Raw genomic sequence first — 15,908 nt, forward strand, 5'->3', positions numbered from 1 at the left:
GGCGGCGCGGGGCCGTTGGCGTTCAAAGCCGCTCTTCTCCTCGCGGGGGCTCCGCGTCGGCGGCGCCATGTGGAGCGCGGGGCCGCGCGCGGCCGAGCCCGGCCCGTACAGCGAGGCGCAGCGGCTGGCGCTGGAGGCGCTGGTGGCGGGCGGCCCCGCGGCGCTGCGCGCCTTCCTGCGCCGGGAGCGGCTGCCGCCCTTCCTCTCGGAGCCCGAGGCGCGGGCGATCGCGCGGGGCGCCCTGCCGCCCCCCCCGCCGGCCGAGCCCGAGCGCGGCGCCTCGCCCGCCGCCTCCTCGCTCACCTACTTCCCCGAGCGCTCCGACCTGGAGCCGCCGCCGCTGGAGCTGGGCTGGCCGCGCTGCGCCTTCCGCGGGCTCTCGCGGGTGGAGGCGCGCTTCCAGCCCGGCTGCAAGGAGGAGGTGCGGCGGCAGATCCGCTCCGCCAGACGGGTGAGTGGCTGCCAACCGCGGCCGCGCATCCCCGCCTCGCCCCGCGCTGAACATCCCCGCCGCGCTGAGCATCCCCGCCGCGCCCCGCGCTGAGCATCCCGCTCTATCTCGTGCTGAGCATCCCCGCCGTTTTATGGTGCTGAGCATCTCCAACATTAGAAGATGGACCTGTTGGAACGAGTCTAGGAATATGATCCAAGGGTTGGAGCATCTCTGCTATAAGGACAGGCTGAAAGAGGTGGGGTTGTTCAGCCTGGAGAAGGCTTCCGGGCAGTTTAGAGCAGCTTTCAGCACTGAAAGGAGCTCCAGGAAAGCAGGGGAGGGCTTTTTCCAAAGGTATGGAGTGATAGGATGAGGGGGAATGGCTTTAAACTGGAAGGGGGAAGATTTAGACTAGGCATCAAGGAGAAATTCTTCACAATGCAGGTGGCCCAGGTTGCCCAGGGAAGCTGTGGCTGCCCCATCCCTGGAGGTGTTCCAGGCCAGGTTGGGTGGGGCTTGGAGCAACCGGGGCTGAGCTTCCCCACTGTGTATCATGGTGAGCATCCCTACCATTTTGTGGTGCTGAGCATCTCTAATTTAAGAAGGAGATGGAACTATTGGAATGGTTCTACGCAGATGATCCGAGGGCTGCAGCACCTCTTCTATGAGGACAGGCTGAAAGTTGGGGTTGTTCAGCCTGGAGAAATCTTCAGGATCGCTCAGAGCAGCTTCCTGTGCTGAAAGAGGCTCCAGGAAAGCTGGGGAGGGCTTTTTCCAAGGCTATGGAGTGAGAGGATGAGGGGGAGTGGCTTTAAACTGGAGGGGGGAGGTTTATTAGACATTAGGAAGAAATCCTTTACAGTAAGGGTCATATTTAATTTGAAAATCAAATTTCTCATGTGCCATCTCCCTTGGGATGCTGTGGAAAGAGCAATTCTTCACAACAGGGTGGTGAGGCCCTGGCCCAGGTTGCCCAGGGAAGTTGTGGCTGCCCCATCCCAGGAGGTGTTGAAGGCCAGGTTGGATGGGACTTGGAGCAACTGGATCCAATGAGAGGTGTCCCTGCCCATGGCAGGGGGTTAGAACTGAGTAGACTTGAAGGTCCCCTCCAACCCAAACCATTCCATGATCTCTGCTGTGCGGTGCTGAGCAAGGATGGGTGGCTCTGAAACCTGGGCCGAACACAGAGACCTCGTTAGGAGGAGCAGCTCGTAAGCACACAGTTACAATAATTCTATGACCAGAGGATGGCTGAACAGACAACTAGACAGCGCAGATTTGTTCTACAGCAACAGGATGAAACCCACATAAAATTGCACTTGATTTTATAATGCTCATTCAGGAGTCCTAAAGCCAGAAGTGGGATTTAACATATAATATGGTGAGATACAGATGAGAACTTTTCAGAGTCTCCCTGTTTGTACGATTCTATGACTGGGGCTCATCCCAGCAGTGTCCATCTGTGTGTGACACCTCGTCTGCCTGCTGCCATTGCTCCAAAGGCATGGAACAAGAGTTCCCCGTGCCCCAGTGCTGTGTGGAACGTCTGCTGTTCATGGTCTAACTGCCTGCTGGTCCCAAGCTGATTTGCACTTAGTCAAACCAGAAGGCTTCCTATTCCAAGTTCCTTACGGATGTGCTCTGCAAGACAGATTTGCTTGCAAAAACCTCTTACTGTCCCTTAGAGGCCTTTTTCATAGAATGGGATGGGTTGGAAGGGATCTTAAAGATCATCCAGTTCCACCCCACCTGCCATGGGCAGGGACACCTCCCACTGGATCAGGGGCTATAAACCCCATCCAACCTGGCCTGGAACACCTCCAGGGATGGGGCAGCCAAGACTTCTCTGGGCAACCTGGGTCAGTGCCGCCCCACCCTCACAGGAAAAAAATTCTTTCTAATATTTAATCAAAATCTCCCCTCTTTCAGCTGAAAAACATTCCTCGTTGTCCTATTCCTGTACTCCCTCATAAAGAGCTCCTTCCCACCTTTCCTGTAGGCTCCCCCTTTTTGGTGCCTTATCTTTTCTTACTGAAGAATGATAATGATATAGGTAACACTGCATTTATTTCTCTCTTCTTCACTTCTTTCTCCTCATTAATTGCTCCTAAGTAATGCGCAGAGCTGCTCTGAGCAGGACTTCCCTCCTACGGGAGTGGATGGTTTTGATTTGATGCAGAACAGGACTTTAAAAAATCACACGTAGACGTCATTTCTAACTGCTGTAACTCATGATGTTACCTGGGTTTATAGCCTCTAACTGCAATCCCCAGGAGGGAACCACCTTTCTCCTCCTCAAGCAGCCGTTTGATTGGCTTAGTTAAATTTTAAATGTATAGCTTCCTCGGCGGGTGTCCAGGTGAGGCAATCCCTGCCTCTGTGTGATGCGCTCGCACATGGCACACCCAGGATTAGCGACTGAGCTTAGTCCCTGCCCGCTGCTGAGCACAGAAACTTAGGGGGGGTGTGAGGATGACATGAACCATGGGCTTCGTGCCAGAAACGGTCACAGAGGAAGCGCTGTTCTCCAGGGATCCTTATCAAGGAGATGAGAGCATTCTGGTGACTCGAGCAAACTCCATGAAAAAGTCTGTTTCTCTTAAAAGCTGTACTTGCTTGCAATGTTTTTGCTTGTAGCATCCTTCCAAGTGCTTTCCGTCACACCGAGCCAAGCGCCAGGCGAGCTGTTCCTGCCCTGCTGTGTACGTGCCTGATCCAGGGAGCACTTTTGTAGGCAAGGAGTAGAGAGAAATTTTGACCCCCCTACAACTCATTGAAAATCAGCTGTTTCTTGATCATGTCCCAGTTATTTGGGTTAATGTGAGGAACAGGGAAACTTCAGACACTGAATAGTTTCTTCTGACCTTATTCAAACACAGTTAGCGTTTGCCTCTGCTATCCTGAATGGATGCGTGTAGAGAAAAGGGTTTTCTCTCTCTCCTCTAAACATAACTCTGCTTTTGCTCATTTTGAGTAAAAGTGTATTTCTTTTTCAGCTGCTAGTTCTGGGATTAGAACTCAAATGTTCCGCTAATTGAGCTGTCATTTGAAAACACAACTGCTTCCAATGGGCTTAGTGTGAATTGTTCTTTTTTCAAGGATCAATTTCTTACTCATCTGGTCTTGTCGAAATAATCTTATTTTTCTTTCACACTTAGACAAGTGATAGGGTGGAGAAAAGCAGAGGAGAGACATGCAAAGACACACAAGCATGAACTAACTTTATCCAGAAATACCAACATGCCTGTGTGTGTTATACCTAAAAAATCACCCACATGGAGCCAGTTCCTCAGGGAGTGGGACACAGGTGTGAATGCAAAGCTTAGCTTGCTCTCATGGGAAAAGCTTCCTCTGAGTGCAGGCAATGCCACACACACAGCAGCTGTGTTGCGGGTATATGTGCCTCAGGCACTTTGCAGCAATCTGTGGATGCCAGATATAATCCAATGCTGGTCTACGAGAAAGAGAATAGAAAAGTAAATGATGAAGCCAAATCCTTTATGCCTTTGTGTTCCCACACAGATGTGTGTCCCTCGTTTTGAAAGGTAAGAACTCTGGTACTGAAATATCATGCAATGCAGCTCTAAATTAGCTGGAGAGATTGTTCATAGATGTAGGACTGTCATCTGTCTTTGGTCCAATGAAAGAAAATCTTCACATTTTAGGACTTTCTGCCTGTAGGGAACTTTTGACTTGAATGAGTGGAAGGATTTTTTGTGACGGTATGGGATGGCAACTCAGAATACATACAGTAAGAGCCTGGAAAGAGTGTATTTAGTTTATTTGTTGTCACAGAACAAGCAGATTGCTCGGTAACTTACATAGGGAGAGCATTCCCCTCTTACCACACACGGGATTTGTGAGATGCGCTCAGCTGTGACAGCGAGGAAGCTGTTTGAGCTCATTCTCTTGCAGGCAGTGGCATGGTATGCCATGCTGGAAGCACAGGGGTGGAGGGGGCTTCTCCGGATTCCCCATTCTGCTGTGATAGCTTCTCCAATGTTACTAAAAGGCCACATTACAGGAGAATACGTAGGAAAGCAGCAGCAGATGTGAGAGGAAAAAACCTCTTCAGACTTATGCTTTGCACTCCATGGCACAATGAGTTTACAGAAACATTGTGGAACTATAGGAATCTTTTATAACTTGCCAGAGCCTCCACAGCAGGACAAAGAAATGTGCATCTGGCCTTGATGACAGCAGCAGGAGAAAATGGCTGTGGGAGGCAGTGATGAGACCTCGTGTAAAATACAGCCCTTGAATAAGTGTTGTCACATTTCTTACAGGTGATTGCCCTTGTGATGGATTCCTTCACAGATACTGACATATTCAGTGACCTTCGGGAGGCCTATAAGAACCGCCAAGTCCCTGTCTATATCCTCCTTGACCAGGAATTTCTACCCCTTTTCTTGGAGATGTGCAAGAATTTGGGCGTTTGCCCTGAGCAGGAAAGTGTAAGTACTAAACGTGGGTGGGTGTGAGTGTGGAGTTTGTTTTTATCTTTTGGTGGTACAGTTTATGGTTATGGATGTCAAGAGACCCTTTCTATAAAACATGAGGCTTCCTTGACAGACTAAAGCAGCCTGTCTGTTAGATAACTGAAATGAAAGGGTATTTTCTGAGATATTTCTCAGCTCTTAAAGACCAAGGCTCAATATCGTGCGGTTTCACCACAGTTTCTAATCCAGCATGTGCCTACAAACTTGGCAAAAACATGTAGAAAAGGCAAATCTACTCCTACCCTACACTACCCATGGGTAGGAGCTACAACCGTGATGCGCAGCTCTCAGGTGTGCTGGGTGGGGCACACTGCGATCCCACCCTGAAGTGGCAGCAATTTTCAAGCATGTAATTTTGCAAGATCTAAGGAGCTTTATTCTTTGTCTTAAAGAACTGCTTGCTAAGGAAAATAGAAATACAGAAGCTCAAGGGTAGCACAGCTTTGGTAACATCTCTTTTCTTCACTAAGGCATAGCTGCTTTCTTTTGAAAGGGTTTGGATGATGTGACCCAGGTGGTTTAATTAATTCCTCTGAATATAAGCTGATGTGGCTGTGTTATGCCTTGGCTTGAACAGGCTTATGTTCACCCTAGTGAGAGTTTCCCTGGATGAAGAGCACTCCTAGCTTTCTGCAGTAATTAATTGGAAGGAGCTGTTCTCTCCAGACCCTCTTAAATTGAGCACTGTGTAACTAATAGGACTCACATACTGACAATGTAAGGCAGTTAATTCCATTCCTATCTCCCATAGTGTCTGTAGCTCTTTTTAGGTAGGATTGCTAATCAAAACTTTTTGGAAGTTAACTTAAATCTGATGTTACTTTTTCTTCTCTTCTGAAACAGATGATGAGAGTCCGAACTCTCACAGGGAACATATACTATCTGAGATCAGGTGCTAAAATTGTTGGGAAAGTCCATGAGAAGTTCATGTTAATTGATGGCATTAGAGTGACAACTGGCTCCTACAGGCAAGTATTGGGGTCTGTTGGTGCCTATGAAGCTATAGAAAGGGGGAGAGTTTCTGCAAGAAGGATGTCTTAACTTTGCTGTTTTCCTGGTATTAATAAATGCCATTGGCAAGTGGACAAGCTGCGTCTAAGTGGGACTAACACAAAATTGGAAACAGCTTTGGAAAACTGGTTTACACAACTTGCTGATAGCAAAATACTTTGCTTTGGCTAAATACTTGGGCTAAATAGAGTCCTTCCTAAAGAAGAGAGTGTGAATGTTCTACTGACCTTATACCTTCCACATGCACAGACCTTCTAAGCTGTCTTGCTATGTGTTGAAATGCACTGGTGATTAACTCTGAATCTTTGTTTTCGATAGTTTCACATGGTCTGATGGGAAGCTGAATAGCAGTAACTTGCTGGTATTGTCAGGTCAAGTGGTTGAAGACTTTGACCTCCAGTTCAGGATTCTTTACGCCCAGTCGATGCCTATCAGCCCACAGCAGCCATCCAGCTGCAAGAACAGTGGGATATTTGATCACCTGGTGAACGATACAGAATCCCCTAAAGAATATACTGTGGAAGGTGACTTGAGAGCAGAATTTGCCAAGTTGTCTAGTACTCCAAAGAAATTATTGAATGAATTTGACCAGGCTGAAGATACTCCTAGAGGCAAACTTTGTAACCTGGGGCATTCTGGCCTCTGTGAAGAGGAGTGGCTCAGCTATCAAGAGGCCATAGTGGAACAGAAAAGCGCATCAACTCAAACAGGCCCATGGGAAGAGAAGCCTCTAGTGCCTGCGTGCAATGCTGCCACGCAGACCAACACTGCAGTGGCAGAAACTGGTACTCAGACTTATGTCGCTGCTAGGATGGTAAGCACTCAGACTTCGGTTTTCCTGAAGACTGCAGCAACACAGACAAAGGAAGATGATTACATAGAAACAGCCCCGCTTCACCGAAAGTTGTCAAAAGAAGGACCTTCTCTGACTGGAAGGGCCATATCAAGTTCTAGTCTGCGATCGCTGTCTTCATCATCATCCCAGTGCTCTCTTGCAAGCTCTACTGGTTCACTCTCTTCTCTCCGGTCCTTTGAATATTCTAGCGGTCACAGGGCAGAATATTTCCAAAGACTGCATAAAGAGAGGCAATTCCACTACTCCACCATCAGGTCAAAGCTTAGCCACATGGTTGATGTCCTATCCCGGAGGAGACCTGCGCCTGGAAACTACACGACCCAGTACACCGGAAGATACAATCTCAGCCAGAGACGCGACATCAGCACCAGCCTGCGCAGCCTCCGTGATGTTTCACTCTTTTCTCGGAATAAATAATTACTGCACTGAATGCAGAAGAGAAAAGCTCCAGTCTCAAATTCCAGTCACTTAGTACCTGCTGATTCTTCCACTTCCTTCCAGCACTTTTACTGTTTTAATACATGTGTACATCACTCCCCAGCACTTTGTTTTATACTATGCATTTTAAGCAATAAAAAGGAGAGGTTTTTAATGCTTTAAATACTTGCATGTTCCCCATACGTGCATTAGTGGTGAAGGTTCATTTTAATTCTGGATGTTATACTTTGGCATGAGGGGAAATCACTTTTATAAAGAACAATAAAGCTAGTTTTATTCAAAGTCTGACTTCAGAGATGTATATGTTACCCTTCCACTGAAGTTTTGAGGGTCCATTGGAGCCATTGCAGGTTCTTATCTTCACCTGCATCTTTTTTTTTCCATTGTTTGAGCCTTCAGAAGTGGCCTGAGCTAATTAGCTCTTCTGTTTGATTATCCTCTCATGCCTCTGTGTAGACACATATAAATATATATAAATATGTGTGTGTATTATATATACATCTTTTTATAAACCAAGACCAGGAAGTAGCAACTTAGCACTCCAAGATAGCTGTACCCGTGTTAGATACAGTCTTAACATACATGTTTCCAATACGTAGCTTTTAGTTCTAAATATATTGGACCTGTAAGAATATTAATGGCAATGTATGTGGAAGTGTTGGGTTTTTGTGCTTGTAAGCAGGAGATGAGGTGGTATCAGGAGATCGGTGTCTTGCTGCAGCACTCCTGTGGTACTTCTCTTTTGGAATGGCTTCAAATAACTTTGTTCCCTGTGTGACTTGCTACACAGAACTGAGTCTTTTAGTCTTAGCACTGTAAAATGTGAAGTTCTGTCTTGGTCTAGGAGTATGTGCACCATCTTGCTTCCGTTAAGAGACCTGTAAACAGCTTTCTTTGGAGTGAACTTAAAGAGGAAACAGCACTGAGGGCACGTGGCAAAGCCCTTGATCAAAAGCTGACAAATGCACTACAGAATGTTTGGGGTTATGTTTGCTAATATTATATATAGTATGAGTGAAAGTACATCTACTCTATCTGAAATAGTCTGTTTCCTGCTCTATCCTTTATCCACTACTAATTTGGTTTGAGGACTCTAGTTTCTGAAAATGCTGTAGTTCCAGTATCAAATGGATCTTGGGTTAAGTTGCTTTGCAAAGATATTAGTAGCAGTGCTCTGTGTGTGTGTGCACATCTGTGCTTGCTGATCACTGATTTGAGCCACGCGTATCTCTGTCTGAGCTCTGACCTGTACTGTTAGTCTTTAGACCTACATCCCAGGGCATTAGTGACCAACCAGCCTGAATTCTGCCAAGTCAAGTAGGAGTCTGGGTTATGTATTTTCTTCTTATTTATCAACACATGTGTCCAGTAGATGGCACATTTCTGCTGTTCCTGGAAACAGCAATGAATGAATGAATGAATGAACAAACAGAAAAATATCCACAACTCAACAAGGCTGTAATTTAAGTGTACAGAGCAACACTTTACTAACTTTGGGGTTTCTACCCTGAAATCTACATGGACTAAGAGGCTTAGCTACTTTATTGCTTGGGTTTCAAAGCAGCCTCTCCCTCCCTAAAGCTGTAAGGCACATGTGCAAAGAGGTATAGAAAAAAAAGATGTGTTGGCACTTGTTTAAAAAGATAAGATGGTTTCTTGGCTGGTCCCTGGAGCTGCAACGCTGGTGGCGAAGCAAGTTCTAGAGAGCTGAGACACACCTTTAAAGCCAATCTTGAGTTATGTTTTTTAAGAGCTTATGTTCAGCAGTGCTTGAATGTAAAATTGACCTCTTTGCTCTATGTGCTTTTTAACTTTATTACACTGTGCAACTGTTATGGTACTATCAGGAAGGAGAAACAGGTTACAAATAAACTCCTTTTGCCACAGGCATTTTCACCTGATCGTTGTGGAGCTTTATTTTCTGTTTGTTTGACATTTTGAACCTCAGGTCACAAAGACAGCATTCCCCTGGTGCTGGTCCCTTCCTGCTGCTCAGGGTAAACAGAGCAGCCCAGAATGGAGCCACCTGCCCAGGAGGGCTGTTTGCCCTCCTTAACGTCACAGCAGCCTTTTGATCCAAGGCTGGGAGCAGGCTGAGGGCTGGACTTGCTCTCCCTGCTTCATCCAAGGTTTGCTTTCTGCGAGTGCTTCACAGAATATTTTGGGTTGGAAGGGACCTTAAAGATCACCCAGTTCCAACCCCCCTGCCATGGTCAGGGACACCTCCCACTGGCTCAGGCTGCCCAAGGCCCATCCAACCTGGCGTAGAACACCTCCAGGGATGGAGCATCTACAACTTCCCTGGGCAACCTGTTCCAGTGCCTCACCACTCTCACCATGAAGAAATTCCTCCTTATGTCTAGTTTAAATCTGCCCCTCTCCAGTTTATACCCATTATCCCTCATCCTATCCCCACAAGCCTTTGGAAACAGCCCCTCTCCAGCTTTCCTGTAGCCTCTTCAGGTACTGGAAGGTCACTATAAGGTCTCCTCGAAGCCTTCTCTTCAGGCTGAACAACCCCAGCTCTCTCAGCCTGTCCTTGTATGGGAGGTGCTTCAGCCCTCATCATCTTTGTAGCCTCCTCTGGACCCGTTCTAACTGCTCCATATCCTTATTATGTTGGAGATTCCAGAACTGGACACAATACTCCAGATGAGGTCTCACAAGAGAGAAATAGAATCATGGGATGGTTTGGGTTGCAAGCGACTTTAAAGATCACCCAGAGCCAACCACCCTGCCATGGGCATGGGCAGGGACGCCTCCCACTGGATGATGTTTTGGAAAGCCCCATCCAACCTGGCCTGGAACACCTCCAGGGATGGGGCAGCCACTACTTCCCTGGGCAACCTGGGCCAGCGTCTCTCCACCCTCACACACAAATTTCTTCCTAATATCAAATGCAAATCTCTCCTCTCAGTATGAAACCATTCCTCATTGTCCTATTCCTGTACTCCCTCATAAAGAGCTCCTTTCCACCTTTCCTGTAGGCTCCCCCTTTTTGGTGCGTTATCTTTTCTTACTAAAGAATGATAATTATACAGGTAACACTACATTTATTTCTCTCTTCTTCACTTCTTTCTCCTCATTAATTGCTCCTAAGTGATGCGCAGAGCTGCTCTGAGCAGGACTTCCCTCGTACGGGAGTGGATGGTTTTGATTTGAAGCAGAACAGGACTTTAAAAATCACACACAGATGTCATTTCTAACTGCTGTAACTCATGATGTTACCTGGGTTTATAGCCTCTAACTGCAATCCCCAGGAGGGAACCACCTTTCTCCTCCTCAGCAGCTGTTTGATCAGCTTATCCTTTCTTATTAAAGAATGATATCTAGAGAGGTAACCCCACGTTTATTTCACTCCACTGCTTATTAATTGCTCCTAATGCAATGGAACGGGTCCAGAGGAGTCTATGAAAATGATCGGAAGGCTGGAGCACCTCCCATAGGAGGACAGGCTGAGAGAGTTGGGGTTGTTCAGCCTGGAGAAGAGAAGGCTTCCAGGAGACCTTATAGCAACCTTCCAGTACCTGAAGGGGCTACAGGAAAGCTGGGGAGGGGCTGTTTACAAAGGCTTGTGGGGATAGGATGAGGGATAATGGGTATAAACTGGAGAGGGGCAGATTTAGACTGGACATTAAGAGGAATTTCTTTGCGATGAGAGTGGTGAGACACTGGCCCAGGTTGCCCAGAGAAGCTGTGGCTGCCCCATCCCTGGAGGTGTTCCAGGCCAGGTTGGATGGGCCTTGGGCAGCCTGAGCCAGTGGGATGTCCCTGCCCATGGCAGGGGTTGGAACTGGATGATCTTTAAGGTCCCTTCCAACCCAAACTATTCTATGATTCTACGATTCTACTGCGCAGAGCTGCTCTGGGCAGGGCTTCCCCGTTCGAACCAAACCCTTCCCCTCGTGCCCTCATTCCCGAGCCCCTCCCAGCTCCCCTGGCAGCACTGACAGCTGCCCTGAGGTCTCTCCAGGCTGAGCCTCCCCGCTCTTCGCTCCGCGCCGGCCCCCCCCTCGCCGCGCCGCTCTTTCTCCCCGCGGGGGCTCCGCGTCGGCAGCGCCATGTGGAGCGCGGGGCCGCGCGCGGCCGAGCCCGGCCCGTACAGCGAGGCGCAGCGGCTGGCGCTGGAGGCGCTGGTGGCGGGCGGCCCCGCGGCGCTGCGCGCCTTCCTGCGCCGGGAGCGGCTGCCGCCCTTCCTCTCGGAGCCCGAGGCGCGGGCGATCGCGCGGGGCGCCCTGCCGCCCCCCCCGCCGGCCGAGCCCGAGCGCGGCGCCTCGCCCGCCGCCTCCTCGCTCACCTACTTCCCCGAGCGCTCCGACCTGGAGCCGCCGCCGCTGGAGCTGGGCTGGCCGCGCTGCGCCTTCCGCGGGCTCTCGCGGGTGGAGGCGCGCTTCCAGCCCGGCTGCAAGGAGGAGGTGCGGCGGCAGATCCGCTCCGCCAGACGGGTGAGTGGCTGCCAACCTGTCCCCGCCCGGCTGGAGCCCTTCTCCCCTGTCCTGACCCTGAAACGGTCCCTCCTGGGGGCAGCGCCCGGGACCCGGCTCGGCTCCGGCCGCCAACCGGGGCTGAGCATCCCCCGCTCGGGTCGGTGCCGGGCATCCCCACCCTCTATCGTGCCGGGCATTCCCGGTGCCGGGCTTCCCCACCCTCTATCGTGCCGGGCTTCCCCACCCTCTATCGTGCCGGGCATCCTCACCCTCTATCGTGCCGGGCTTCCCCACCCTCTATCGTGCCGGGCATCCTCACCCTCTATCGTGCCGGGCATTCTCACCCTCTATCGTGCCGGGTTTCCCCTGCTGCCCCGTGGGATGCCGAGCATCACCCGCCCCGTGCGGTGTGGAGCCTCTCCATTCTGTATCATGCTGGGCATCGCCACTGTATATCATGCTGAGCATCTGTGCTGTGTGCGGTGCTGAGCATCTCCAACATAAGAAGGATATAGGACTGTTGGAACGGGTCCAGAGGAGGGCTGTGAAGGTGATGCGAGGGCTGAAGCACTTCTGCCATGAGAGTTGGTGTTGTCAAGCCTGGAGAAGAGAAGGCTCCAGGGAGACCTTAAAGCAGCTTCCAGTACCTGAAGGGGCTGCAGGAAAGCTGGGGAGGGACTTTTCACAAGGGCACGGAGGGATAGGATGTGGGGGAATGGCTTTAAACTGGAGGGGGAAGATTTATTAGACATTAGGAAGAAATTGTTCACAATGAGAATGATAGAATCATAGAATAGTTTGGGTTGAAAGGGACCTTAAAGATCATCCAGTTTCAACCCCCTGCCACAGGCAGGGACACCTCCCACTGGCTCAGGCTGCCCAAGGCCACATGCAGCCTGGCCTGGAACACCTCCAGGGATGGGGCAGCCACAGCTTCCCTGGGCAACCTGGGCCAGTGCCTCACCACTCTCATGGTGAAGAAATTCTGTGGATCATATTTAATTTGCAAGTCAAATTCCTCATGTGCTGTCTCCCTTGGAATGCTGTGGAAAGAACCTAATGATTTCTTATGAAACTTGTTGCAGATGATTGCCCTGGTTATGGATTCCTTCACAGATACCGATATCTTCAAAGACCTGTTGGAAGCTTGTAACCAGCGGCAAGTTAAAGCATACATCCTTCTAGATCAGTCTTCGTCTTCCCACTTTCTGAAGATGTGCGAGGATCTGGGAGTTGACCTGCAACAGGAAAAGGTAAGCCTTGTCATATTTATAGGGATTGAGAGTGGATTGTCTTATGGAGCTCAGATCTCTCCAAGATTTGGTCACAGGAGTTTTTGCAATCGCATTCTGCACAACTAGTGTGTGGGTTTGCCCTTTAATGCCACCTCTTTTATCTTCTTAAACAAGACAAAAATTATCATTTGATTCCCAGAGGGTGAATCTTGTGCCACTGTTCAGCAATCTTAGTCGGTTACTCAGTGGTCATTATTGTGTGTTACTTCCTTAAATGCAATCATTTAACTTTGAAATCCATGTAACACCTGCCATATCTTTAACAGTCAATGAGAGTCCGAACTCTCACAGGGAACACATACTGCTTGAGGTCGGGTGCCAAGATTATTGGAAAAGTCCGCGAGAAGTTCATGTTAATTGATGGCATTACAGTGACAACAGGCTCCTACAGGCAAGTGACAATTACTTTCTGTTGCTTTATATGATTTCTTCACATGGAAAGGAAAGGTGAAGCCACATCGCAAAACTACTTACCTTATCACAGTGTACTTGTAACATTTGTCCTTAAAAAAGCACACTGTTCATCATCTGGATTATAAGAACAATTAAAGTGCATGTGACGAAAGAGAATTTTCAGTTAATTGTTTACTATTTATCTGGAGTTAACTTGGAATTTTCTCGTTCTTCCTTTACCAGTTTTACATGGATGGATGGGAAGCTGAATAGCAGTAACGTTTTGATCCTGTCAGGCCCCGAAGTTGAACACTTTGACCTGGAATTTCAGGTTCTTTATGCACGGTCAAAGCCTATCAACCTCAAAGAGTTACCCAGCTGCGAAAAGAACAAGGTGTTGGACCAGCTGGTTAGGGTAACAGTGGCGTCCAGAGACTTGGCCCGGGAAAACTTCATGAGAATGGACTTTTTGTATCTTAGAGCATTTGTAGGAAATCTAAAAAGGAAGCAAAACTGGCTGCATGGCTCGAGGGAGGTAGTCTACCTGTCAAATAATGCACTGCATGCCTCTCCTCCACTGACTAAGAGGAATGGCTCTCTAGTTATGAGGCCACACTGGATCATAGAGAGATGAACAAGAAACTTCTCCAGGCTGAACAACCCCAACTCAGCCTGTCTTTATTATGAGAGATGTTCTTGCCATCTGATCATCTTCGTGGCCTCTTCTGGACTCACTCTGATGGATCCATGTCCTTCCTGTGCTGTGGACTGCAGAATTGAATGCTGTACTTCCAGTGAGCTCTCACCACAGCAGAGTAGAAGGGGAGAACCACCTCCTTCAACTTGCTGGTCACAATTCTTTTGATGTAGCCCAGGATATGGTTGGCTTTCTGGGCTGCAAACACACGCTGCTGGCTCATGTTGAGCTTCTCATCCACCAAAACCCCCAAGTCTTTCTCTTCAGGGCTGTAGTATCCTGTCATAGAGCCAAATGAGATAGTTTTCTTGGCACAACTGTATCTAATTTTTGTTTCTTTACATTTGATACTGCTGTCTGATCTTACGGGAAAAGTTGAGTAGATCTGAAGTCTGTGAAGCTGCTGCTGTAACATGGCATTCAGAAATAGGACCATTGATTTTTAAGGTTTCATGCAAGTGTAATATTATTTTAAAAATCCATCCATTTCCAGAGAAAACAAACTCCCTAAATGAATGAACTATCCTCCCAAACAGTTGTACATCGAGGCACTGAAGTTCCAACTGCCTGCTAGTGTGGAAACTCTTGTTGGTCCAGCCATGGCAGCTGTGGCTAAGCAAAAGTACAGACACCATTTCTCAAGTTGTTCTTAAGGCTCTTGCTACTGCAGAAAACTGAGGTATATGCTTATGTAAGTGTCTTGTGGGTTCTGGGCTTGAAAGGGTAGATTAAAACTTCTCTGGGGAATTCCATGAAGGGCTCTGCTCGACATCAGCAGGACAGCACTAAACTGGACATGTGAAGCTTTCAAAAATGGTCTTTATGGACAATATAATAAGGTACCAATTAGGGTACAACTAACCTGCACTCGTTTTCTTATGCCCTTATAATCATGGAATTGTAATAGTTCTGACTCTCCTTATCAGTTAATATTCAATAGTTTATCATTTAATAATCTTAACTTTCATCGAGGTGTAAAGAAGTTTGAAATATGTATTTTTAATCTGAACTATATTTTGGGAAACATTCATTTTGTACACTACGCAAAATACTGTGCAATCTTACTTTCACAATAATTATCTGTATATGTTTTCTCAAATATAGAACTTTTAACTTTGTTATAAGCTTGTTATTTGCATAGACAACTCTTTCCATGTGCTATGAGTGGTACGTTTTCCCAACAGTTGCTAATATATTGATAGTACAAAACAGTGTGATAAGAGTTGATTACTTCTCATGATTCTATGATAAAACATGCTATCAGAGGGACATCCTGTCTAACTTTCAGAAAACACAGTTACTTAGATGAAACTTAACTCTGCTTTAGCTTAAGTAAAAAATATTCCACTTTTTGTGATAGTAACTACTTCTTGAATCGTCTCCTCAGCCATGGTGTACGTGCAGCCCCGTGGTGCTGAGCATCCTTCACATGGAGCAGGGAAGTGATCAGTGCTACTTAATTAATGAGACAAGGGCTTTTTGGAGGCAATCATAGAATAATTTGAGTTGAAAGGGACCTCGAAGATCATCTAGTTCCAACCCCCTGCCATGGGCAAGGACACCTCCCACTGGATCAGGCTGCCCAAGGCCCATCCAACCTGGCCTGGAACACCTCCAGGGATGGGTCAGCCACAACTGCCTTGGGCAACCTGGGCCAGTGCCTCACCACTCTCATGGTGAAGGAATTCCTCCTTATGCCTAGCCTAAATCTGCCCCTCTCCAGTTTATACCCATTGCTCCTTGTCCTATCCCCACAAGCCTTTGTGAGCAGCCCCTCCCCAGCTTTCTTGTAGCCCCTTCAGGTACTGGAAGGTCACTATAAGATCTCCTCGGAGCCTTCTCTTCTCCAGGGTGAACAA

The 15,908-nt window shown here is 48.1% G+C and overlaps 2 protein-coding genes across 2 annotated transcripts; both read left to right on the plus strand.

Moving 5' to 3' along the window:
* The first annotated feature begins 53 nt into the window (after window positions 1-53).
* Window positions 54-8,880, plus strand: LOC104063267 (protein FAM83D). The gene is made up of 4 exons (XM_054081956.1): window positions 54-451; window positions 4,720-4,887; window positions 5,776-5,900; window positions 6,262-8,880. The coding sequence occupies exons 1-4, from the start codon at window positions 68-70 to the stop codon at window positions 7,214-7,216; spliced, it is 1,632 nt and encodes a 543-aa protein (XP_053937931.1). The 5' UTR covers window positions 54-67; the 3' UTR covers window positions 7,217-8,880.
* A 2,324-nt stretch (window positions 8,881-11,204) lies between these two features.
* LOC128853811 (protein FAM83D-B-like) lies at window positions 11,205-14,032 on the plus strand. The gene is made up of 4 exons (XM_054081498.1): window positions 11,205-11,682; window positions 12,750-12,917; window positions 13,226-13,350; window positions 13,596-14,032. Exons 1-4 carry the CDS (start codon window positions 11,299-11,301, stop codon window positions 13,984-13,986), a joined length of 1,068 nt encoding a protein of 355 aa, XP_053937473.1. The 5' UTR covers window positions 11,205-11,298; the 3' UTR covers window positions 13,987-14,032.
* Window positions 14,033-15,908: the final 1,876 nt, after the last annotated feature.

This window comes from Cuculus canorus, chromosome 16 (genome assembly GCF_017976375.1).
Source record: "Cuculus canorus isolate bCucCan1 chromosome 16, bCucCan1.pri, whole genome shotgun sequence".
Classification (NCBI taxonomy): domain Eukaryota; kingdom Metazoa; phylum Chordata; class Aves; order Cuculiformes; family Cuculidae; genus Cuculus; species Cuculus canorus.